This window comes from Colossoma macropomum, unplaced genomic scaffold (genome assembly GCF_904425465.1).
Source record: "Colossoma macropomum unplaced genomic scaffold, Colossoma_macropomum, whole genome shotgun sequence".
Lineage (NCBI taxonomy): Eukaryota > Metazoa > Chordata > Actinopteri > Characiformes > Serrasalmidae > Colossoma > Colossoma macropomum.
The window spans coordinates 22,819,676-22,846,153 of record NW_023494789.1 but is presented as its reverse complement, the minus strand read 5'-3'; the positions used below and the strand labels follow the sequence as shown (position 1 = coordinate 22,846,153).

At 39.3% G+C, this 26,478-nt stretch overlaps 1 protein-coding gene across 4 annotated transcripts in view; it reads left to right on the top strand.

The window, feature by feature from the left end:
• The window catches only part of tnrc6c2 (trinucleotide repeat containing adaptor 6C2), a 65,294-nt gene that overhangs the window by 15,162 nt on the left and 23,654 nt on the right, over positions 1-26,478 (top strand). For 2 of the 4 annotated variants that reach the window (XM_036570578.1, XM_036570579.1), the window contains exons 3-4: positions 2,803-2,824; positions 13,193-13,483. In XM_036570578.1, the coding sequence (XP_036426471.1) occupies positions 2,803-2,824; positions 13,193-13,483 (313 nt within the window). Of the gene's footprint in view, positions 1-2,802; positions 2,825-13,192; positions 13,484-20,414; positions 21,947-22,019; positions 25,622-26,478 lie in introns of those variants that run through there. The other 2 variants (XM_036570580.1, XM_036570581.1) reach the window with 2 other exon arrangements.

Genomic DNA, 26,478 nt, shown 5'->3' with positions numbered 1-26,478 from the left:
TCTTCCATAACGCAGTTCAGGCTGCACCGAATATACATTTCTGTCCTCATCACGATACGAGTTACCACAGCCACCATTCATATAGTCTGGAAACAGGAAAGAAGAGTTTGGCCAGTAAATTAGAAAAGGGCACATAATAGGAAATCATTTTAAATGTATAGATTATTTAAAATATAATAAAGGAATGATAATAATAGGAACATCAAAGCAGAGACTCAATTAAATTGTATACTAAATGTATTTATAAATTAAATTAAATATTTTATATACTTAGTAAGAAATCATTTATAAATGTACAACATTTTTATCAGTGATAACTTTTGAGCTGTAGTGTAATTGTATACAGATAAATCACGTTCTGTTTACAATTGTGTTAAATGTGGTCACATCCGTTTCTGATCACATCCCAATGTGATTGGAGTGATCTGATTGTGATCTGCTCACAGTGCGTCCTGAGTGTGTTTACACCTGGACTTTTATGAGGTCAAGTGGAATCCTGAAGTCATCCAATCCCAAAAAACGAATGTTCATACAAGATGTAAACAGGCTGTTAGTGTTAACCAGAGTGTAGCAGGTCTGCGAGAAGTGAACCTGTGCACTCCCCCCCCCGCGCCCCCGCCCCCCCCCGCCTGTATCCAGACAGGGAGCCGTTTGTTATCTGTTTCAACTTGATTAGCACCGCCCGCTCCGCCAGCTCATTTCACAGGAGGCCTGAAGAGGACTTTTAGGATTATTGGGCCGGGTCTTTAAACCAGGCTAACATAGCATGACTTCCTGGGTCATTCTGCTGAGCTCTGAATGGTTAGATTCAGGTCATGTGACTTCAGTCAGCGAGAACTTTGTTTACTTCTGTTAAAGGCTGCTATTAATCGATTAAGGTTAAGCTGTACGTTTCGGTATATGTTTTTTTACAGCTGCAGTTGGTGTACAGACCATGATTCATCCATAGTTACAAACTGTGAAATGTTCAAAAGAAAGGGCTCACTTGTTAAACAAAGTCTTCAAAATGTGTAAGAGACTTATTAGATCTATTGATTCATTTGATCATTGATCATTTCTATTTTTATTTTATTATTTCTTCCGGTGCCTGAAAAAATGTATTTAATTTATCTATTATTTTGCCTCCATGTAGATTTGTAAAGTTGGAGAGTGGTGAATGCTTGAAAGTATTAATCTTAAGACTACAACTACTAGAAATTACTTTCTATGTTTCCCCTATAGATTGTTTAGTAACTACTATGAATTATTCAATATATACTATGAATTATTGAGTGTCTACTATGAATTATTCAGGAACTGCTGTAGATTATTCAGTAACTACTATGAATTATTCAGTATCCACTATGAATTGTTCCATATGCACTATGAGTTGTTCAGTAGCTACTATGAATTATTCAATAAACACTATGAATTATTTCAGTGTCTACTATGAATTATGCAATAACTACTGTGAGTTATTCAGTATCTACTATGAGTTATTCAGTAAACACTGAATTATTCAAAAAAACTATGAATCATTCAGCCACTACTATGAATTGCTCTGTATCTACTAAGAATTATTACTATACATTATTCAGTATCTAATATGAATTATTTGGTAAATACAGTGAATTATTCAGTATCTACAATAAACAAAACAAAATAATGTGCAAACAGTGCTGGGTGACTGTAACAGAATACTTTTGTTATTGACATAAAAAGACTTACATTGCCATTACCAAACAATGTTCAATTCCATTTTGTGCACTTTACCCATGAAATCCAAGACCTGACTGTAACCTGCAGTGTTGTTTACTATGTTCTTTGGATAGCTTTGAAAGAACAGTTTGAAATACAAAAAACTAAACACTAGGTTCCTGTAAATGTGCTTTTTTCCTTTTCTCTGTATTCAATATCATATATATTAATTAATGTATATTAATTGTAAAATCATATGCTCCGTTCATATTGCTTTTGTTCCGTTATTGTTTTGCTGTCTGGCATGGATGCAGTCCAGTTTTGAGTCTCGGTTCCTCTCTGTGCCGCTCTTAGGGAGTTTTTCCTGCCACTGTCACTCTTGGCGACGCTCACTGGGGCTCGAACCTGGATTTTCTGTAGAGCCGTTTTGTGACTGCGCCTGTTGTAAAAAGCGCTGTATAAATAAACTTTGACTGGACTTGTGTCTGGTTAACATCAGTAACACAGTGTAAGGTTCCCTTTGGTGTGATTTTAAGAGAAAAAACAGAGCAAAACGGTCCAAAACAAGCTGTGTCGGGTTTGCAAGACATTCTTTTAGTGCAGAGTAGCAGCACTTATGAAGTTCGGGCTCATTATCTTTATTACTGCTAACTTAAATGTCATGAAAATGTCAGCGTATTGAATTTACTTGTCGCCCAGCGCCCAGTGTTGTGTAGTGGAGAGTGAGGAGCTGAGGTGTGGACCCGCGCACACGCCTTTAGATTTTAAGGGGTTAAAAGAAGCTGCCTTTGTTTCCTTCTTTGTACAGCAGTAATGAACGTTAACGCCCATCTCTGGAGTTTACAGTGTCCAGTACGCCATCTGCTTCAGCCCGAGCTCTACGCTTTAATTAATTCCCAAATTGACGTCTCTGATTTATGATGAGAGCAAATGTCAGGTCAGGTTTTGTCTGCCTGCTACAGTACAGCGCCATGAATATTCATCATTCTATGCAAATTGCCTGCAGATGACTCGAATCACAATTTGTTTACAAGTATACTGAACACTCTCTCTCTCTCTCTCTCTCTCTCTCTCTCTCTCTCTCTCTTTCTCTCTCTCTCTCTCTCTCTCTCTCTCTGCTCGCAGGTTGCTGAACAGAAAACCAAAGGTAAGAAATTCGCTTTTGGATGTAAAAAAAGCAGAACATGCGGTAATTTGTAAGTGTGGTTAATGTAGCAGGGGAAGCTAGTGCTCATTAGGCAGGAATTCTTGCTGCTCTGTTGGCTAGCTGCTGTATGCTAATGCTCGGTGACGCATGCATTATTTCATTAGCATATGGTCAGTGAGGTGTGCGTGTAGGGGCCAGACGAGCATGCTGAGAGTCTGAAGTGCTCCCGGCTGCTGGAGTAACCCAGTTCCTCCCTTTTCCTGTGTCTAGTAGCTCTGTGCACTGTTTTCTTGGCTCTGTCCCGCCGTAATCCAAGGTCAGATACTCGTCCACATGCTTCATAGACACCTGAACATCACCATAGCATTAGATCACGTGATTTATAACAACCAGTATGGGATTTTGGACACGATATCCAAATTAGGGCTGCAGCAGTTAGCCAGGTTGATGATTTTAATTTAGCAGAAAACATTCTCTAATATTAATATGATCCACACAGTCATTCTGACAGTCTGTAATACACTACAGGAAGTGTAGGGGGCGATATGGCTTCTGTTGTTTCATTTAAAAAGCGCTTTATAATGTTCATATGTTCCACATTGTTTCAGTGCACCATAAAACAAAAAAATGACTTGTTCTAGAGACAAAACTGTGGAAGAGGAATGATGAGAAAGTGAAGAATGCAGAATAATTTGTTTAGCCAGTTCACTGAATTATAGTTGAGGTTAATCAGTGATAGATTGTGTGGAAAGAGTCAATGAGAGTAAAGATATATCCGAAAACTCCAAACCATCTGCTGTCAGGTTGTATTTTATTTCTTCCCTCTTTTCTGATGTTCCTCCATCTGAGTCACATCTGGATCTTCTCCTTCGTCGCCCTGCTGGAGCATGAACTTGAGCGTGAGGGTGTGTGCGGTCTGGAAAAATTGTGTGTTGTGGATCAGTGGCGTTGTTGCCGTGGAGCTCCTGACGCAGACGGCGATTTTGGCGTGAAATGCCACTGCAGTGTTACTCATTGTTTTGGAGGGCTTTGGAGGGAGTGAATGATGAGTAGAGGATGGGAGGAGTGGAAAGGAAGAGCAGGAGAAAGGATGGATGGAAGATAATAGATGAAAACAAAATGGATGGTTGGCATTGGTCCACCAAAAAAAAAGTGGCAAAAGTTAATGTGGTGAAGAATGATAGAGATAAAGATGATACTGCTGTCTGCACAGACTTAATCTGGAACTACTTCATCTTCGATGTTGTTTGACCTGCCTCACAAAACACAGAGCCATTGTTACAGACTGTAACCATATATATATATATGGTTGCTAAGGTGTTGCAAGGTGATTGCTATGGTGTCATAGGTGGTTATGGTGTTCCTTGGCGGTTGGTCTGGTATCCCAGGTGATTGCTATGGTATCCCAGGTGGTTTTCACGATGTTTTTAGGTGATTGCTAAGGTGTTTTTAGTTGGTTGTTATGATATCGCAGGCAGTTGCTAAGGTGTTGCAAGGCAATTCCTAGGGTGTCCCAGGTGGTTGCTATGGTGTTCCTATGCAGTTTGTCTGGTATCCCAGGTGGTTGCTAGGTGGTCGCTAGGAATCCCAGGTGGTAGCTAAGGTGTTGCTTGGTGGTTGCTATGATATCACAGGTGGCTGCTAAGGTGTTTTATAGGTGGTTGATACGGTATCCGAGGTGGTTGTTGAGGTGTCGCTAAGCAGTTGCTGTGGTTTTCCAGGTGGTTGCTAGGGGGCTGCTAGGTGGTTGTCATGGTATCCCAAGCAGTTGGTAAGGTGTTGCTACTTCGGATTAAAAGCTCTATATAAGCACAGCATACTTGATCAGACCGAACATTTCGGAGGTGAACTGTGGGACGAGTTAGCGGACAAAAATCTGCAGAAAAATAAGAAAAAAAGAGGAATATAAATCAAAATCATTATTTATATCAACTGATATTATTATTTAAGGGATGGAATTGATGTTGGCCGCAAACTTGTCAAATTTCTTTTAACCTTATGAGGCAAAACCAAACGTGGCAACGTTTTTTCTAGTTTTTACTGTGCCAGCGCTCCTGTGCTGTATTGTGTCTGATAGTGGGTCATATTAGTGAGCGTAAGTGTGCCAGCATGGCTCACTATCAGACAGAATACAGGAGCAGTGCTGTGCTGAGTAAACAGGAGTGTAGTATGTGCTACTGCTGAGAATACGTGTATGAGTTTGGACGCGTGCCTCACCCTCTCCTGCTGTCAGAATCTACGCCCCCCCCCACCCCCGCCACGCTGTCGTCTGCTCTCTATAACTGATCCTGTCTGTTTCATGCATATAGATGAAGAGGAGGCGACCCCAGGGGTCCGACCAATTATCTACCGCAACCCCTGTTAACAGCGGGTCACGAATAGCTGCAGCCTCAGCGCGCTAAAGAAACTCACTGGATACCAAAACACAAAACGTAAAGCTGTTCTGTAAAAACAGAGTTGAGATCGAGTGTAAATAACAGGCTGCAGGTAATTAAGGTACATCACAGGGGGATAACTGCGCTAGTCCGTTAACACACAGAGCTGTTTTTAGTGATGCCTTCATTTACTTTCATGCAAGCAGTGTGTCTTCAAACATGAAGCGAAAGGGCACAGGCATCAGAGCAAAGCAAATCACACGGCTATATTTACTGCACATACAGAGCTGATACAAATTAGCACATTCATTTCTGCTGTTAATGACTGCAGAAAACCGTTTATTTAAAATACGTGATCCACACAGTCATTCTGACAGACTGTAATACTCTACAGGAAGTGTAGGGGACGATATGGCTTCTGTTGTTTCATTTAAAAAGCGTTCTATAATGTTCATATGATACCCACAGTCATTCTGACAGACTGTAATACACTACAGGAAGTGAAGGGGGCGATATGGCTTCTGTTGTTTCATTTAAAAAGCGTTCTATAATGTTCATATGATACCCACAGTCATTCTGACAGACTGTAATACACTACAGGAAGTGAAGGGGGCGATATGGCTTCTATTGTTTCATTTAAAAAGTGCTCTATAATGTTTATATTATCCACACAGTCATTCTGACAGACTGTAATACACTACAGGAAGTGTAGGGGGCGATATGGCTTCTGTTGTTTCATTTAAAAAGTGCTTGTTGTACAGACATGACTTTGAGTTTTATTGCTTGTTTTGGAAGTAAATTCATTTATAGGCATCAACGTCACTATTTGTATTTGTCTTGGAAACAAATTTAAAGCATTTAAGCATAAAGCTGTAAATCAGAAACATTGAAAATTATGAAAATCACAATAACCAAACTTTTAAATGGTACTGTACGTCTTTTACTATTTAAACCTGTCAAAAAAGTCCTCATGATTGATGTCTTTTGGGGCTAACATGCATTTCCCTTGCATCATGTAGAAACCTTTCTGCTGCATATGATTCATCTTAGGGTGCAGGGTGATGTGTGGAGGTGAGAACAGTAACTGAAGGCACGTTTGTGGCATTTTCCTGCCTGTAATCAGGAAACGGCAGGGTGCCAGTGTTTTTTGCTGCCGGCGCACTTTTAAAAAGCGAAAGGACAAACGCAGACGCCTGTCAGTCTCACCCGTTTCGTTCTTACTGAGCGTTTCCTGCCATCTCCTGAGAGCTTCTGCCATAACACACGGATTTACAAGGTGGCACTAACCATAACAATGGCGTCTCTCAACACAATGCAAGCCCAGATTGAATTAATTTGTGATTTCACATCCAATTAATTGCGTCAACACACTGAGCAAGACGCTGGTGGATAGCGACCTAATTATGGGCTAATCCGCCAAAGCGAAGAGGAAGTGCTCTCTTTTAATTGTGACATTTATAAATACTTGAGAAATGAATCGTGAAAGGAGCCTTTGAGTATGTTATGTGCGTTTATTACAGTGCACATTAATCAGGGTATTTGTCAACAGTGCATGTTTATCATTTATCACGGCCTTTGTGTAGCACTGTAGCCTCAGGCAGCGGGTGATGAATTAATCACAAACAAATAGACCATAAATATGATGTAACATTCAGTGCATTATATCAGATGGCATGAATTTATGAAGAACATGTTCTGTTCAGGAATGAAGGTATTTGTGACTGATTCAGGGGACCTGGCCTGCCACTGTGTGCTAAATGACCTTTTTCTGATTTGCAGTATAAATTTAATCATACTGAATAGCAGTGGTGGGCATTTTAACCATTTTTGATATTTAAATGTTGGCATTTTTAATAAAAAAAAAAAAATTGAAAATGATGTTTGATGATGTTCTGATTGTTGTTATTGTTATATATCTTTGATTTAGGCCTTGTAACACTATCATTTGCCAGAAATTACATTCATTTCAATGGAATTTAAACTATTTCACGTCTCAAACTTCCAAGATGAATAAATTTCATGTGCAAAATTTTGCTTCAAGTTCAGCTTTGGTGAACTTTAGCAAACAAGTTCACATCTTTGATGTATAGCGCTGATGCTTTGGGTGTGTAAACACATGAAAGAGAGACCGTATGATATCCAGGCAGTCTTTACTTTTGTTTTTTCACTATTTGTTTGAGTTATTCAGCTTGTTAACTACGATCTTCACTGATTTGCTAACAACAGATGCACAGTCACCCATCAATTGTTCCAGTTATCTACACTTTTTACTACAGATCAGCATTATACTGATATAATTATGTTCACTTTTGTGTTTTTTTTTTATTTTTTTTTTTTTATATATTCTGTTTTTGGTAGGCTAATTAGCCTGCTTCAGCTTACTGACTGCTAGGTTAGCTCCCTGGCTAAGTGTAGCTGTACACAGTCACCTCTCAACCAGTGACAAAAACCTCATATAAGCAAGTCTATGTGAGATTACCTGACAGCTTCACATGGTTTCAGGAAAGTGTGCATTATAGGCAAGCCATTAGCACCATGCTAATTGATGTTGATAAGTTTCCGTTCATTTTTAGCTACATTAGAAACTAATTAGAAAAAATTAGAAATTTCAGACACCAAATGCAGGATAACTGGAAATTAGATTTTCCACTTTAAACCCACTCTACAATAAAAGCACTTGGATGTTTTTTTTCACGTAATTGACGTTGTTCGGCTAGCAGTTGCAGCTCTAGACAACACACATCAACCACCTTTGTCTCTCCAGCAGCAGAAGGTCAAGTGAGGGTGAGGGGTGAAGGGTGAAAAGCTTTGTGTGAATGGGTCTCTAAAGCAGGACAGATGGGCAAAGCCAAGCCCTCTCAGACACGCACCCCAACATTGTCCCAACGCTTTCCCAAACCTCATGCTAACCACTCATCCATGAGGGTTGGACTAATGGGGCGATCAGACCTCTCCCACAACCCCGGCTGACCCCAGCCCAACTTCTTTTCACCCCGACGGAGACGAGGCCTCTTCATTAAAGCTCAGCCGGGCCCATCCTAGGGCCTTGTGAGCCTTCTGTCCTTCCTGCAATCCCCCTTCCCCCTTTTCTCAAGCTCTTTCTGACGTTCTGGATTACTGCAGTTCCGCCTGCGATGGTTTCTCCTCATTTCTATTCACTCCGTTCCGGATGCAAATGGGAGATTTACTAGATTCTGTAAATCTTGCAGGAAGGCAGAAGAAAGAATAGTCTGCCTCCGTCTCTCTCGTTCGAGCATGGGAGTGCATTAAAATGCGCTGCGGCCCCTCCGCTGCAAGACCTCAGAAACCAGGGCAGCCGAGCTTCAACGTGCTAGCTCAAGGCTGCACCTCAGAACCTCAGTTATACTGTGTTTATGTTCAAAAGTCTGTAGATTCCAGTGTTTCTTCTGAAATGAAGGGTGTTAATAGTGAGTTTGTGCTGCAGTAACAGCCTCTGCTCTTCCGGAAAGGCTTCTAGATGTTGGAACATTGCTGTGAGGATTTGATTGAGCACTAGTGAGGTCAGGTACTGATGTTGAATGGTCAGTTCTGGATCAACTCATCCGTCCAACTTCATCACTCCAGAGAATGCAGTTCCACTGCTCCATAGCCCAATGCTGGGGGGATTTAAACCCCTCTAGCCCATGCTTAGCGTAGGGCATGGAGACCTTAGACTCGTGCAGCTGATCCAGAGCGTCCCATTCACTAATTAGAAGGCCTGTCTGGATACTTTCATCGTGTGCATGCAAGGCTGCAGTCAAACTTAAATTGTTTGAATTCACTTAAATAGGTTCTGTTATCTAATTGTATAATGAGACTAAATGTCAGGATGCGGTTCTGTCACTTAACTAACTAGATCAGGCAGTTATTTTGGTCGTATGTGATGTTAGATGACTGCAGCTAATGATGCCTGCAAGCTAGCTAGTTAAGTCCAGAAAGCTCCGGTAGATATGAATGGCTAAGATAAACTATAGCTGATAAAGAAAAACGGCAGAAAAAATGGTCGACTGGTTCAGTCTTATTGTACGTCTCCTTGCAACCACAGGAGCTCCATTTTTACCCACTGCACAGTTAAATCAGTAAACACATCAGATCCAGCTCGGTTCAGTTGTTCTTTCATTCTTTGGCCCAATCCCATTTCACCCCTCGCTCCTACCACTTAGCTCTTAGCTCATCCGTTTTGCGTGTTCACGTATAGGGGTAGGGTGTCCCGATTTTTGTTGAGATAGAGGGGTAGGGCAAAGTGCTAAGGCTACATGACCCTCCAAACTGAGGTTTTTCAGAGACACACTGCTAACAGAGTGTTATGAGAAAAAAGAAAAACAGGCAGGATGGCTGTGCGAGTGACCAAAGAAACCCACAAATGCAAGAATTCTCTCTGTTACAAAATTATAGTAACCATTGTATTATCTTAGTTTAATGTTGTTTCAATGTATTATGGTCCTTTTCTTCATAACAAGCATAAAAAAACGCTAATAGTATGCTAATGTCTCGGTAGCTAGCTAGCAAAATTTCCCGTTCCACCTTACATAGTCCAGCAGTTCTGATGCCTGGATTGCCAGAATGTAACAGCTGCTCTATTTAAGGTGGAACGAGAAAATTTGAACAAGAAGCAAATGAATAGCTGACTTCAGCTTCATATCACCGAAAAATGCAGGTGGACAACGATAAACGATTATCGCGTCCCCCTTTTTGAAGGCGTATGATGTAACTAAATGTAACTAAAGCCCAACAACGAGGTTGCTGAACTTTACCCACCTCTGCTATCACTGCAGATTGGTAGGGTCACCTACAGAGCAGCACTAGTAGCCTGTTAATGAAGTAATGTTCTTTTTTATTTAAGGTTTGTCCATTTCATAGGAAAGATTTCAACAACTACCCCTCATAACCTATTTAGCCAAGAAATGATTCACCTTCTTATTGTGTATTGTAAGACACTTTAAATTGTCACATAATTATGTTTATATCGTGTTCATGACATGTATGGATCATTACTGAATGGAAATATTGTGTTGTTTTTTGTACTTGAGGTCCCACGTATTGCATTTTAATTGATTGATGGATTTACTTATTTATTTTTTACTTGAATAATGTATATATTTTTAAAGCATAATTTGACAGTAACACTTCCCTCAAAGTCTCCCGGACCCCCTGCAGTTCCCCCATAATCCCCTGGTTGGAAGGCCCACTTTATATAAAGTAAACAAGCACTGCGACTGGAGAGCCCTCATTTGTAAGTGGGTCTTTGAAGGCTTCCTCTGCGAGCTGGATGAACTGAAGCAGCTCTTAGCTTTGTTCATGCACTCAATTAGGAAGCGCTGCCACAGAAATCAGCGCTTTCTCTTTCCTCACACCATCATTAAACGAGCGTCCCGAGACGCTGAATGCAAACAAGCGGCGTATCTGAGCAGTGAGTGCAGAACGAAGAGGTGGCTGATGGAGAGTGTTTGTGAAGAGCTTTATTAAGAATGTACAGAGCAGAAGGAGACAGAGCTGTGTAATCTTTCTCTAATCTAATCTAATCTCTCTCTCGTTCTCTTGTTCTCTCTCTCTCTCTCTCTCTCTCTCTCTCTCTCTCTCTCTCTGTCTCGCTCTCTCTGTGTCTTTCTTTCTCTGTCTCTCTCTCTTTCTCTGTATGGTTTGTCAGCGACAGAAGGGGAAAATCGATCTTCCATAAACACCCATACATGTTCCAGCATGAGGGCACATGCACACACATACTCTCAAAGCCAGAGAGAAAGAGAGACTGTACAGTGGAATTTTTACATTGTAAACAGTGTTTACATTTCTCTATATTGACAGTATTTCTATTTCTCTATATTGAAAATATTTCTACTTTTGTATAATCAAAATATTTCCATTTTTATACTGAAAATATTTCCATTTCTTTCAGTTGACAGTATTCCAGTTTATTTGCATTGAAAATCTTTCTACTTCTGTATAATCAAAATATTTCAGTTTCTCTATATTGAAAATACTTCTATTTCTTTATATTGAAAGTGTTTAAGTTTCTCTATCTTGAAAATATTTTAGTTTCTCTATATTGAAAATATTTTGACCTCTCTATATTGAAAATCTTTCTACTTCTGTATAAACAAAATATTTTGATTTCTCTATATTGGAAATATTTCTATTTCTATATAAACAAAATATTTAGATTTCTCTATATTGAAAATATTTCAGTTTCTCTATATTGAAAATATTTCTACTTCTGTATAATCAAAATATTTCCATTCTCTACATTGACAGTATTTCAATTTCTCTATGTTGAAAAATTCCCATTTCTCAGTATTGAAAATATTCCCATTTCTCAGTATTAACAGTATTTCATTTCACTATATCATTTATCTGTTCTTATGTTCTTTGATCATTTCACGCATTTTTTGTAATTGAAACTAAGACGACTTAAATATTTTAAATGTTTGTTCTTGTTATTTGAGTGATGCTCCGGTAAAAATCTAAATATGTCATGCTAGTAAGACTGTTGGATAGAATTCTACTGATCTGAGAGCAGCACAGATACAGAGAGAGAGAGAGAGAGAGAGAGAGAGAGAGAGAGAGAGAGAGAGAGAGAGAGAGAGGGAGAGTTAGTTCCTCAGCATATTGCCTGTCTGAGTCCGAGTGTGAGAAACGTCCCACAAGCCCCGGCGTCCATCTGCTTTGTGTAATGGATTCAGTGGAGAACTGAACAATGAGCACAATGAGCGAGACTGGATGGGGGAGGACGAGAGGAGTGTAGACAGGCACAGCATTTGATTGGTCAGCTGGGGAAGGGTGAAGCTAAGCTGATTGGCCGGCAGGGGAACAGGCTCCGTGAGCAGAGTGTAATCAGCACTGTGTCACGACAGGCCTGAATAAAAATCTGCCTCAGTCTCGCCCTGTTACAGCTGAGAGATACGAGAGCAGCAGAAACAGAGTCAGATAAAGGACAGAGTGTTTGTAAGAGCTTTGCTAATAAAACTCCTGTTCAGTGCTTCTGTTACTGTTTTGTTGATGTTTATGGTGAGACACTTACATATCCCAGCGTTCTGTTAATTTTAGTGCACAATTTCTAACATGTAATATTTAGTGTTACATATTAAAAAAAAAACAAATAGAAAATGTGCCATAACTTTTGCATGACACACTTTATATTTTCATCAAAGTGTTTCAGTAAATAAACAGTAATTGTGCATTAAGCTGCATAGAATCAGTGCAATCACAACTTATTTATGCTTAGAAAATCTTTTTTTTAACATAATTTGACCAGAAGCACCTATACTATTGCGTACCACTAACTGCATTTGGATTCAAAACATTATTTGATGAATATCAGTAATTCATTGCCTTCAGGAAAGTTTTAGAGTAAAGCAGCAACACATGAGAGCATTAGGGGGTTAAGGGGTTTTAAATGGAGTAAGGGTTGACCAAGTGCAGTATGACATACAGTGTTCAATAACCAGTTTATTATTTATAACTGTATTATAGAGCACAGTTCTGTATTGTGTATAAATAAAGTATAGTGCAAGGGGAAATCATATGTGAAGCCTTCATTTAAGCAGTAAGCATTAGATTAAGTACAAATAAACAAAAAAACAATCACTTGTGCTTTGGACACACCCACAGTGGACTTTTTGCCTTATAAATTGTGGCAGTTGCACTACATATAAATACATATATATCGTCAGTGTTGTGCTAAAACCTTGCATCTCCATTCTTGCTGTTTTCTACTTTTTTGCAGAATCTAAAACTTGTGTTCAGATTTCTGATGAACAGACCAAATGAAAAGGTCCAAAATTACTTGGAAAAAGATCTTATCACATTAATGTCCATTATGAGTTAAAAATGTTTTTCCTTCACCTGTAAAGGTACCATTTTGGACAGCTTAACAGCTACGATATGCATAAAAATACGTATACAGTGAATTGCAGTCAGACAACAGCAGTGTTCTCCAGCTTTTTTCCTTCCTTCCCAACGATCCCTCTCTCTTTGCTCTGTTTTGTTTCTCCTGCAGTGCCAGACTCAGCTAAGGCCAGTCCCCCACCGGTCCAGTCCCTGTCCATCCCCAACAGTAGTAGCAGCAGCAGCAGTAATGGCAGCCGAAGCCCCAGCAGCCCCCAGCAGCTCCAGCCCCCGCAGTGCGTCCCCCGTTTTCCCCCCAGAGAGGTTCCTCCGCGCTTCAGGCACCACGAGCACAAACAGCTGCTGAAGAGGGGTCAGCCACTGCCCACTGCAGCCATCAGCCTGACCAGCAGCTCAGACTGTACATCCCCGCCAAACACTCACATCAACGAGCATCTCGCAGGTGAGAAACGGGTTTGAGCATTTGCAGTTTTAAACCAATAGTGTTCGAATATTCCAGCAAGCTGCATAGGCTGCAGTATTGGGGAAGTCCACCAACATTTCCAAAATTTCTTCATAATTAAACGGTTAAAATGTAAGCAGAGTCATTCAGAGTTGTTTGGTGTGAAATGCTCCGTTCTAGAGAAACTTACTGAGTCAGAATTGTTTACAGTGGTGGTGATAGGAACCAGATGTCCACCTCTAAAAGCTCACTCACAGAAAGTCACAGAAGGGTTATAAATACTGATGTTTGATGACACTGTTTTATAATAGTTTTGAGAAGATTTTGGCCTCTTTTTTTATTAATTCATGGAGAAGTACAGAAATTTCTCACAATTTTACCATCATCAATATTCCATATAAACTTAGAAGACATGTGTAGGTTCACTGGTGGTTTTGGATAGTAAATAAAATGTCCATATTTTAATGACATTATGACCTCTGTTTACCACTGATTTTTTGCTCTATCTCAGCCAAGAAAATAGTGAGACAAAAGTCCGATGTGACTCTGGCTTTACATCATACAGATTGATCATTTTTAAACTTGAATTGGTTCCATGTACAGATCTGTGTGGTGTCCACCTCAGCAGAACACTGTGGAGAATCAGGTGTTGGTGGTAATTTTGTTCTTTAATTAGTCAGCTTTTTGTACGTTTTAATGAAGTGGTGGTGCTTCATGACTTCAGATTCTGATTATTCACTGAAACTGACCAATATAAAGTGTTCTAAAATAGTGTTTTTAGAGATATAAATAGTAGAAGCCAACTGCGCAGCCATGCTTGTGCGTTCTGTATTCTGATTATGATCACAGGAAAGCTGTACTCTAAAAGGGTTCTATGTAGTACAAAAAAGAGTTCTTTGTCTTGTAACAATAGTGGAACCCTTTCTGGTGCTATATAGAACCATCAACAGCACATTCTCCATCAGTCTGACGAACACTTTCATCCTGCAAAGAACCCTTTAATCATGCAAATGGTTCTTTGAGCGTCCATGGTTCTATATAGAACCGTTTCCCTTACTGAAGGACCCTTGAAGAACCATATTTTTAAGAATGTAGAAAGGGTTATCTATTTTAATACCTACTGAGGCAGCATTAATAGAACAGTTTGAGTTCACTGCATGGTGAAATGGTTCTTCACATTGATGGAGAGTGTGTTGTATATTTTTGAAAAGGGTACTATATAGCACTAAAAAGCATCTTAACAATACAGGAACCCTTTTCAAAAAGGTGCATGTAGAACCATGTACAACACATTCTCCATCAATCCGAAGAACCATTTCAAAATGCAAAGAACGCTTTAATTACGCAAAAGCTTCTTTGTGTGTTCATGGTTCTATATAGAACCCTTGAAGAACCATTTTTAAGTGTTTAACTAAACTTGAGTGTAAACTATAACCAGGACAAATAAAGCTTGTTTTAAACCAGAAGTCTCAACAGTGGAACCAGACTTGGAAACCGTTAAACATGATGACAAATGATTTATTTCAGTTTTTATTTAGAAATACGTTATTCAGTTTGGAAAATCACATCCCTCCCTAATCTGAGTGGTTACACATTTCTTGAAGAAAGTTTTTGTTTGCGAGAATCTTGAGCGATGCTGTTGTAAATCTTGGCTTGTATTTTACTTTACATTTATGGTTTTCGATTCAGAGTTTTGCCCAGTGCTGTATTTCAAGCGGAACAGGGAAAGCTAGTGGAACAGTTAGCGCTCACGTTCATGTACAGAAGCATTCGTCATTGTAAACGTGATCAAAATACCTTTAGTGCCTGTGTTAGATTTGGGACAGAGGCCGGAGACGCTGTTTTGGAAACAGGCAATGATTGCAGGAACATTCTTTTTCTCTTCAATGCCATTTAACTCTGTACAATAGATTATGTTTCTGCTCACAGTGATTGTTCAGCAAAAACATACACAGACCATGTTTTTGAGGTTTCTCAGGCCAACAAGCCTGAAGCATGAACTGAAGCAAGAATGTAATGTTTTTAAGCTCCAGCAGTGTCTGACAGAGACACACATATGCGATGAATGAGGCTGTGTACAGATGCCACAGTGTAACTGCTGCTAACATAAAGCTGCCGAATAAGAAGCAAAGTTATTCGACGAAGCCTTGTGGAAATAATAGCTGTGTCCTAATTCAGGGGCTGTATCCTATGAAGGTGTGTCCTCTGAAGGCTGCGTAGACCCGCGAAAGCTGAACCGAAATGAGACAGTCTGCTCTACGGTGGATTTTCTGTTTGCGTCACAGCGCTGCTGTTCCCGCCTTCACCAGTGCGTCATGAAACGCCGCTCCTGTCAAGTTTTTTTTAAGGTTCTTTAAAGACGGAGCCAGAAACTTTGATTTTAGTTCTTTATTATTTCATTTATTGGAGCTGGAGATGCTTCTTTCTGTCTGCTCCCTAAAACAAAACTAAACGGTAGCAGAAGTTTTACTTCAGACCACATTGGCTTTGTTTCATTTGTATCGTTAGCTATTAGACTCCGTTTAAACCCAGTACTTACATTTAAAAGTGTCTCTTCAGCCGCCGTTCGCTCCTCTGCTGACGCCGCCATGTTCTCTGAATATGTTGGCTGGAGAAGGACCCACCCATTGGATCCTTCATTGCCATGGAAAAGAAGGACACATTTTTCAGCCACGTATGAAGAAGCCTTTGAAACGGGACAACCTAGTTGCACCGCTGTGACGCAAATGGCCTTCAAATGCAGCCTTCGAAGGATGCAGCCCCTGAATTGGGACGCAGCTAAAACAAAATTTAGCAGTGTTTTTGCCGGACGTGCAGGGCTAGTTTTAGAAAGCAATACTGACAGATATTTTTCTGCTTAACGAAGTACATAAAAGTCCTCTATTTGATTTGATTGGCTTTTCATTTTTAAAAGTAAATGGTTCAACAGATACACAGTCATATGCAAAAGTTGGGGCGCCCCTGGTCAATTTACATGTTTTGTTTGTTTTCTGAGTATAAATAAGTGAACTCATCCTCTACAGAGAACGTATTCTAATGCAAAATTACTGTTTATTTACTGGATTTAATGTCAGGATTTTCCCATTTTTTTGCCAATTCAATTTAATTCTGCAAGAAAGTTGTGCACTAAAGTGTGCGGAAGAATGACATATTTAATTATTTTCACTTATTTTCACTTAAAAATGAACAAAGCAAGACATTTGACCGGGGGTACCCGAACTCCAGTGTTCTCCAGCGTTTAAACTTCTGATTAAATTATGCTCTGTGTTTAACTAAAGGCTGCGTGACTGAAGGGCTCCCACTCTTGTGTTAGATTATTGTTTACGTCCAGCCCAGCTGCCTGTCTGTCCTTCAGAGAGAGAGTGCAGGTGGCAGAGCAGTGCCCGGCTGTGGGGTGAGGGGGAGTGGGAGATAATATAGCTGTGAGAAATGCGTCTTAGCAGCTGTTTTGTGCCCCCTGTGCCCCAGCAGCTCTGGGGGGCTTCTGTTGTCTGTAGCTTTTCATTCGGGTCTGATTTGCTGCTACTGAATATTTCATGTTTGTTCCAGACGGATTGAATAATTCCAAATATTAGAATAGAGGACACAGTGTAATTTATATTTATATAAGTGATTGTGATAGCATAGAATCATTTAAACAATAGATTCAGTGTGTGAAGTGACTTTTTAAGTTACACAAACTTTCAAAAGTTTAAATTCACTGCTTTTAGTCATATTGGGCTCCAGATAAACGCGTAAAATTATTCTCTAATCTGCTCAGATGCTCAGGACACTATAAAATAAAATAAAGAAATTTTAAATGTGTCCAGAATGATGAACAGAGCTGTAGAAGTTTCTGTAGTGTGGGTCAAGAATCCTCAGTAAGATTGTCTCTGATTGGTCAGTGCAAAACATCAAGAATACAGTTCTAATAAAGTTTATATCCAGCATTTAAAATAAAACAAAAAAACTGACAAAAATCAGTGGAAATGGATCATATTTAATATAATGATTACATTGATAACAGTAATTGTTTTAAAACTTAAAACTTCACAGAATTTTTTAAAAATATTGAATAAACTATATAATACTAATTTTCAGTGAATAGTTTGTAATATTTAAATAAGTTATTGCATATAATAATGTCAATTTTTGATGGTTCTTCAAGATTTCAAGGTTTCTTCAGCAAAGAAAATTGTTCTATATAGAACCACCAACACTCAAAGAACCCTCTACATGATTAAATGCTTCTTCGCATAATGAAAGTGTTCTTCAGATTGATGGAGAATGTGCATGAACGTGCTATAGACAGTTCTGTGTAGAACCTTTTTGAAAGAGGTTCTATATAACACCCAAAATGTTCTTCTATTGTTACAAGCTTGACACTGTAACAATAGAAGAACCCTTTTGGGTGCTGTATAGAACCATTTTCCAAGAGGTTTTTTACAGAACCATCTACAGCATATTCTCTATCAGTCTGTGGAGCCATTTCATTATGCGAAGAACCATTTAATCATGCAGAGGGTTCTTTGAGTGTTGGTGGTTCTATATAGAACCATTTTCTTTACTGAAGAAACCTTGAAGAACCATCTTTTAAAGACTATAGTGAATGTTCATTTTTAACGTAGTGAAAACATTAATTAACACAGTAACGAAGGCCTGCTCGACTGAAACTCTAGCTACGTAAATAGCTGTGATTGGTCGAGAATCGTAAGATTGTCTCTGATTGGTCAGTGCTCTCACAGTGGTCACTCCAAAATTAGGAAGGCTTGAATGTGATAGAGGACAGATAGAACATCATTTCAGATGGAGTTTGTCTCTAATGAAGCTAATGGTCATGTAATCATGTTGTTCTATCATAGTCTTAGCTTAGCGACCAAAATGCCAGTGTTTTAACTAGAGATGAATGAGTTTGGGATTTCTGGGCTGATATGAATATCTAGTACTTTTCATTTTTCATGTACATTTCATAGATGTTGATGTGTACAGATTGGTAAAATAAAATCAGGACTGGATTAATCTGGATTAGGATTACAGAGAAGTGTAACACTGATCTGTACAGTGTTGGAAAACTAACCAGTGATTACAAAGACAGCACTGTATTATCTCTATTATTCTTTCTTCTTCTTCTTCTGCTAAGACAGTGAATATGACCTGACTCTATTTTAAACATTCTGTAGACGATTTCATTAGATGCTGTGTGTTTTTCATTTTAATAACTTGTATCCTTTTTAAAATATTTTATTTTAAATTTGTTAATTTTCCTGTAGACTCATATAATGACATCTTGAGACAGTTTGAATTGATGTTTTTTTTTAATTAATTTATTTATTTCCATTATTTATCATTTCTCTCCATATTTTTTAGATTATTTTCTAATTCTTTTTTTTCTTGCCTTATTTCATCCATTTCCTGTTTTTCTGCATTCCTATATTTATGTCTGTTATTTATTTTATTACTTTTTTTATTTTTATACTGTCTTTCTTTCCTCCCTTCCTTTCTTTCTATTTCTGGTTTATTTCATTTGAATTCTGTGACTCGTTTCTTGGAAATATTATTTCATGATATATATTTCTTGTCTTTCTTGCAAATCTAGTTAATTTAGTATAATAAAGTTTACCTGAAATCCTAGTTTAACAGCTGGTTACAAATGCAGTAAAATAAATAAACTACAGATGTTTTTGTGCAATAACTCAGCATCACCTGGATATTCTGCTATATTAATAGTCTGGAGTTAAATGAATGCATCATTAAATGTTGGTGTAAATTATCAGTGAAATCAATGTCTGTATTGGTCTGATACTGATTATATGTGTAAACAGTGATCTGCCAACACCAATATGATTCTGATACTATCGTGCATCTCCATATCTGACTGTAAAACGTGCTGAAACCTGGTGGCTAACATGATCGTGCTAACTACCAGCTTCTGTGCTCTGCTGGCCTCAGTCTGTTTTTAGCATTAGCGTTTTTTTTTGGCAGTTATGTCCGAATTTATTCTTTTCTGGCTCGTTTTCGCTCATGTTCACTATTTTACTACCTCCATTTCTCCATTTCCACTTTCTCTGCCATGCCTGGTTGTGCTCTCTCTCTCTCTCTCTCTCTCTCTCTCTCTCTCTCTTCTCTCTCTCTCTCTTTTGTCCTCCGTCTCTGTCGCTCTCTCTGTCGCTCTCTCTCTCTCGCTCTCTCTCTCTCTCTCTTTCTTTCTCTTTCTCTCTGTCAGTGATGAGTGTGCGACGTGCCATTCTGCTGTTTTGGAGAATGAGTATGGCCTTTGATCCGCGGAGGCTGAACGCATTGAAAGGGTTTTATTTCAGACAGTGAACGCTGCCGTGACGTCGCTGCCATGATGTTCGGTCAGAAGGGAAAAGGGCGAGTAAACGCGACGCTCAAACATCTGACATTTTAGTTCTCTGGGGAGGATGATTATTTGTGTTTTTCTTCACTAGTTAAACAGTGTTCAAGAGTGTTTAACTGTGTTGACTGTTTAGAGTCATTATTGTTTTGCAATGCCATTTAGGTGTAATTACATAATAACTACACAGTTAGTTACATAATATGTTACATATACATTCAGTTTGTATTCTATATGGACAGGTTCCAGTCTTCACTTTGTTTGTTTTGATGTAAAGTTTGAAAATGATAATCATGATAAAATATCCCCTCTTCTACTTATAGACACTAATGCGATATGGATAGAAAGTTCACAATCTGCACTTTCCACACAGTTTCTCAGTTGTTTCACTGAACTGCGAGTGATCGTGGAAAATATGATAATTATCGGCAGTGTGTGGAAAAAAAAAAACCCTGGTATTTGGTGGGTCCCTTGTTGTCTGGCTGTTAACTCACTCACCATAGCGGCGCTGATGCTTCAGTGGCAACAAAATGTTTGTTTTATCAGCTCTTCTTCTGTAAAGTCTCTGTTCTAATTTGGTGATGCACTCTTCCTCACATTAACTGAGATCTTACTCATCTCCTCTTCTGTCTTCAGTGTGAGAAATGAAGAACAGTCACTCTTTACACCAAACTCCTGGGAAACTGGGCGAGTTTTCAGGTTTACAGATCTTCTGCAACACGTTATAAAGTTTTTCAGAAGAATCCGGACAGAGTTACAGTTTCTAGACTATGAAGGACCAACAGGGTCAGCCAGTCTGCTACAGCGCCACCCTGAGGCAGAGCAGTGCTGCAGCTCTAGTTAGTTAAGAACACCAAAGACAGAAGCTGGTGAAACAATGAGCTTCACTGAATTTGCATTTTTTCACTAACAGCATAATGTCATAATTTTCAGCAACCCCCTGATTTGATTTTGAGACATTTATGTGGTCTAAGAGGTTAATTAGGGGGTCCTGAATCCCCCAGCACCCCCTGTATTTCGCACCTTGTTTCTTGGTATCCTGTTTGTCACAATATGCTTGTCACAATGTTGTGAATATTGTCAGTATATAAAGCTGCACTATGTAAGATTTTTTGTTAGATGAGGAGAAAAACAGGCTAAAATATGGTGAGCATGCACTGCTATGAGTCGCCCTGTAAAACTTAAAATAATAATAAATATTATTTATATATACTTATATATTTATAAAATAAAAGTCAGAGGCGTTGGGTTGGGAGTTTTTCTCAGCATGTCGTACGTCTTTACATATTAACGTCACACACAGACTCAAAAAGAAGATCCGGCTCGATGTTTAGGCCTCAAATGATCTCAAAATCAACATTATACTGATAAATATATGATGACAATAGTAGATGATTCACTCACATCCTCAGAAGACGTGTCCTTCACCGAGTTTAGACTGAGTTCTCTTTGAATTCTCTTTCAATCATCAGATGTATCCACTCGGGGAGGGGGGCGAAGCACAACCCACACTACTGAATGTCCGTGTATTGCATGCAGGTGCAGTTCCAGATTTCCACCAGAGAGGCCTCCAAATCCCCGAAACTTAGAGTGAAGCTTTAAAAAACACCATCTGCAGGTTTTATTTAAAAGAGAGCAAAAATACACCCGTTTAATTGGATTTAGTGTGTAAGTGTTAAGAAATAATTGCGTTCATAGGTTTATAGCAGTGTTTTATGTGACACTTCATCTGTTTCAACTTCTCAGACCTCAAAATAATGAATTAAGATGTGTATCGTGAAAATCTTGAAGTATTGTGAGATTTTTCATATCGTATCTAATTCATATAAAATTACAGCTGCTTTTGTTTTCCAAAAGGTCAATCTGAATGTTCTAATTACCCATATTTCAAAGTTTGGGTGACCCCTCTTGGAAGTCCTCACTGGAAAAGCAAAACAGAATCTATCAATAGGCTTAAAAATAGCTACAGGGACAAACTCGCCAATCACACAGAAGCAGCAGTGTTTCTTGGCATCGGTTCAAGATGAGGCTCGGATGCCTGAGAGCAGACACGCCGGAGCAGACAAGCGGCCGCTTCCTCGCTCTCTCCTCCGTTACTTTGGGCATGTTAATGCGGACGCTCTCTCCAGGTACCCCTGCCGCTCGTCCTCCGCCGTCCTAACGCCCTCGTTATTCCTTAATTACGTGCTTTTATGTTTTTGTTTTTGCTCGTGGCGTTTACGTAAGCGAGTGTGGAAACAAAACAAAAGCAGCTGGCTTGTTCGGGTATGATTAATTTATCACGCAGCCTGTTTGTTTTTGTTTTTTTTCCCCTGCTCTTTTCAGAAGGAGGTGAACGACAGTAGAGCTGAGAGGAGAGTTTCACAGAGTCTGTACAAAAAGAGTACAGAAAGCGGCTGAGGCAGAGAATCGCAGACAGAAGCCTCGTTCTCTTGGCTGCGTTTCAGCTCCAATAAAATGGCGTCCCGTTTCGAGAGAGAGAGAGGCTGGCAGACAGACGACGGCTCGCCCGTGCCACCAGGGTGCTCTTTCCATTCACATCTCCAGATTGTGTCTCTGTTTCTCTCCTTTTTTTGCCCTCTTTCGCTGATTGGAACACTTAGCTGAAAATGTCAGGCATTAACAGCAGTTCCGCTGATCATACAAATGAAAAGAAAAAGGAAAAACCTTGAGATGTTAAGTTATTCAAGCGCTGAAACAATGCCAAGGCTGCTCTAAAGGCATTTCAGCCTTTGCCAAAACAGCTCAGATGAAGGACATTTGAGCTTTTTTGCGGAACAGCAGCACGGCTTTACGGTTTAACCCAAACAGCGGCAGGCTGCTTAGTCCACGGGGAAATCTTAATTTTTGGTTTTTTTTTTTGCTTCCTTTTAATAAGCCATTTGATGCCAGAGCCAAAAACAACAACTCTGATTTTATTTCAGGAAGGTGTGGGAAAGTAATCTGTCCTCTCTTGGTATGACCAGATTAAAAGCAAAATCCGTCAAATTTTTGAATATTATGCTTAGTACAGTGATTACTGCTCCATTCTAGAGAAATTGTTCACAGTGGTGGTAATAGAAAGCAGACGTCCTCTAAGACCTCTAAAAGCTCCCTTACAGAAAGTTATTACATGAAATGAATACAGTGCCTGATGTCTGAGATGCTGTTTTATGATAGTTTTGAGATGATTTTGGCCTTAAACTCCATTCATGTTGGAGGAATACATAACTTGAAGGGTGCTGTGTGGCAAAATAGTCCCCTCTAAAAAAGGATCATTTCAGATTTTCCTATCATTCCATATAAAACTCAGAAGACACTGGTAGGTTCACTGGTGGTTTTGGATAGTAAATAAAATGTCTGTATTTGTGTTGTAGTCATCAGTTTTAGATACAGATCACATTCCTATAAAACCTAATGATATTTGAATTATAATAAATTAACATAAATCAAGCTGAATTATGCACTCTTAAAAGGATGGTTCTTCAAGGGTTCTTTAGTAAAGAACATTGTTCTATATAGAACCCTGAACACTCAAAGAACTGTTTGCATGAAATGGTTTCTCAGATGTACCTTCAGGTGATGGAGAATGTGTTGTATATGGTTCTATACAGCACCAAAAAGGATTCTGCTATTGTGACTGTTCAAAAAGGTTCTATATAGAACCGTACAGCACATTTTCCATCAGTCTAAAGGACCATTTCACCATGCACAGAACCCTTTAATCATGCATCTATATACCACCCAAAGGGGTTCTTCTATCGTATACAAACTTGACATTTGTAACAATAGCAGAACCCTTTTTGGTGCTATTGAGAACCATTTTCAAAAACAACACATTCTCTGTCAATCTGAAGAACCATTTTACCATGCAAGGAACCATTTAAGGCATGCAGGTGGTTCTTTGAGTGTTCATGGTTCTATATCAAACCATTTTCCTTACTAAACCCTTGAAGAACTGTCTTGTTTAAGAGTGTAGTTATTGCACATACTTGCTTCGTAATGGGTGTCCAAAGTCCGGCCCCAGGGCCAAATCCAGTCCACGGACAGATTATAACTGGCCCCCGGCTTCTGTTTTACAGTGTATGATAAGTGGCCTGCCAGCCAGTATGTTGCAGTTCTTCCTTTGACCAGATGGTGGCAGCAGTATTGTGAAGTTACAGTGTATCGTGCCACACTGTGGTAACGCAGTTAGCTAAAGTTTAAGAGCCGTTCTTCTCTGATTAGACCTGCAGTTTCATTAACTGAACAACATTTGGTCAAGACTACAGACATAAAACACAAACTAAACCCTGAGAACTGGCGATTTTGGTGGGATGGAAAACTTCTTATGGGAGCAAATTCAGTAGTTCAGTGAATACCCGTAAATATCTGTAAATATTAAGTAAACACTTGAATAGGAATGTTAGTAATACATTAGACATGTTGTATTGTTACTTTTAATCAAATTAATTATTTATTATAAGCGCTTATCAATCCAAACTGTTCTGAATGAACAATGAACAATAAAGGAAGTCTCCTGCATCATTTAGACAGTGATAGGAAACACGGCAGCTCACAAAAAGCTCAGATTCTATGCGCTGATATTTTGAAAACTTATTTTGAAAATCATTTGTGAATAATAGTCTGGCCCTCAGGTATTTTGACATGGCACGATCTGGCTCTCTTTGAAAAAAGTTTGGACACCCCTGCTATAGACTAACGAACCGTTTTATACCAAATTTACTGCATGTAGCTCTTCAGTTCTGCCCTTCAGACTGAAGCATTTTCTGTAATAAAAGGCTTGTTATTTGAAGCTGAGAGGTGTTTAATAGTGTTTACTTTTGTACATTGCAGTCCCTAACAACGAGACTAAACTCACAATTCTCTACTAAAGACTCAGGACTCGCATGAAGCGACTTGTAAATATCTCTGGTGGGGTCAATATGGCATCTATTGTTTCTTATTGCACCATAAAAGTTAGCTCCTGCTCAGCTCCTCTGCCGTGTGGAGCCAGGGCTGCCAGTCAGCCGGTGCCATTGTATGTAATGTGTTGTGATTGCTGTCCTTATCTGCTGCTTCCTCCTGGACTTGCTCAGGAAATGCCTCTTTCACGAGTGAAAGTTGATATCGTCTTCAAGTCTGAATGGGGAATTCTGGAGCTTCTGAATGAGTTCAAGTGATGTGTGGTTTCTTGATGTATTTGCTGGATTACTGTCAAGGATCTTTTCACCAATATAGCTCGGGGTTTTCTGTTATCCAGCTTTTCCCTTCAATTTCAGCTCTGAAATGTTTATATATTACTGCCTTGCATGGAGCAAGGACCTTGCTTGCTTTCTTCATAACCCTTTTTTTCTTTTCATCTCGACTCCTCTGCTGGCATGGCTTTTTTAGATGTGACAGTGAAGATTTTAGATGCTTCCTTCAAAAACCACGGTTAATCGCTGTATACATTTGTGGTTCCTCGAAAAAGACTCTGTGGGATGCGGTTGGGGTGAAAATCGCCTACACCAGTTTAAACTGGACTGACCGCTGCACAGCTTTGCCTCTCTGTCTAAAGGCTCGCTGTGTGATGTAGACTAGCTCGTGTGGCGTCGGCTGAAATGCATTGGGCCCTGACGGCTCTGGGAGATAAGGGTGCCTGGGGAGAGCAGATAAGTACACCGAAAAGAAAATTGCATTCTGAGGGACTGGGCACCAGCGCAGTTTATGCGGGACCTTACGGCTCACGTCTGTCATAAACAGATGCATTCTGTTTGACAGCTTGTCCACAGCACATTGTGCCACTGATTGATGGTTACATTCATTGGCTGAATTGAGAGACTTAATGGAAATGAAGCCCGAAGGTAAGAGAGAGACATTACAGTCTGCTGAGAGTTTCAGAATTCAGGCTTTATTTTTACTAGCCTAGCGCTAAGCATCAGTACATTTCAATGTACACAATCAAGACAATGTGTGTGGTCATTCTGCCACTGCTTAATCGTTGTATTCATTGTCTGAATTGAGAAACTGATTGTAATATATCTTGGAAGGAAAGTAAGAGACATTACTGTCGGCTTAGAGTTACAAAATTCAAGCTCCAGTTTTATTAGACCAGTGCTAATCATCAATACATTTCAATATGCATAATTAAAACAATGTATGTGGTCATTCTAAAGCTGCTTAATCGTTGTATTCATTGTCTGAATCGAAAAACTGAATGTAAATGTAGCCTGAAAGTACAGATACATTTCAGTCTGCTGGGCATTTCGCAATTCAGGCTTCTTGTTGTTGTTTTATTAGCTTAGTGCTAGGTATCAATACATTGTAATGCACACGATAAATACACTGTGTGCTTCCACTGAACCATCGATTGATGGTTATGTTCATTGTCTGAAATTAGAAACTTATAGAAATGAAGCCAGAAGGAAAGTAAGCGACATTACTGTCGGCTGAGAGTTTCAAAATTCAGGCTTGTATTTTGTTAGTTGAGCGCCAAACATCAGCACATTTTGATGTACACAGTCAAAACAACGCGTGCTTCCCATGTTCAATGTTGGAATTGAGAAAGTGAAAAAAAAAATGAAGCCCAAAGGTAAGACAGAGACGTTACACTCTGCTTTGGTTTTCTTAATTCAGGCTTATTGTTATTTTTCAGGTCAATGCTAAGTGTCATTGAGAGTGGCACATACAATCAATACAGTGACAGTTTGCTAACTCAAGT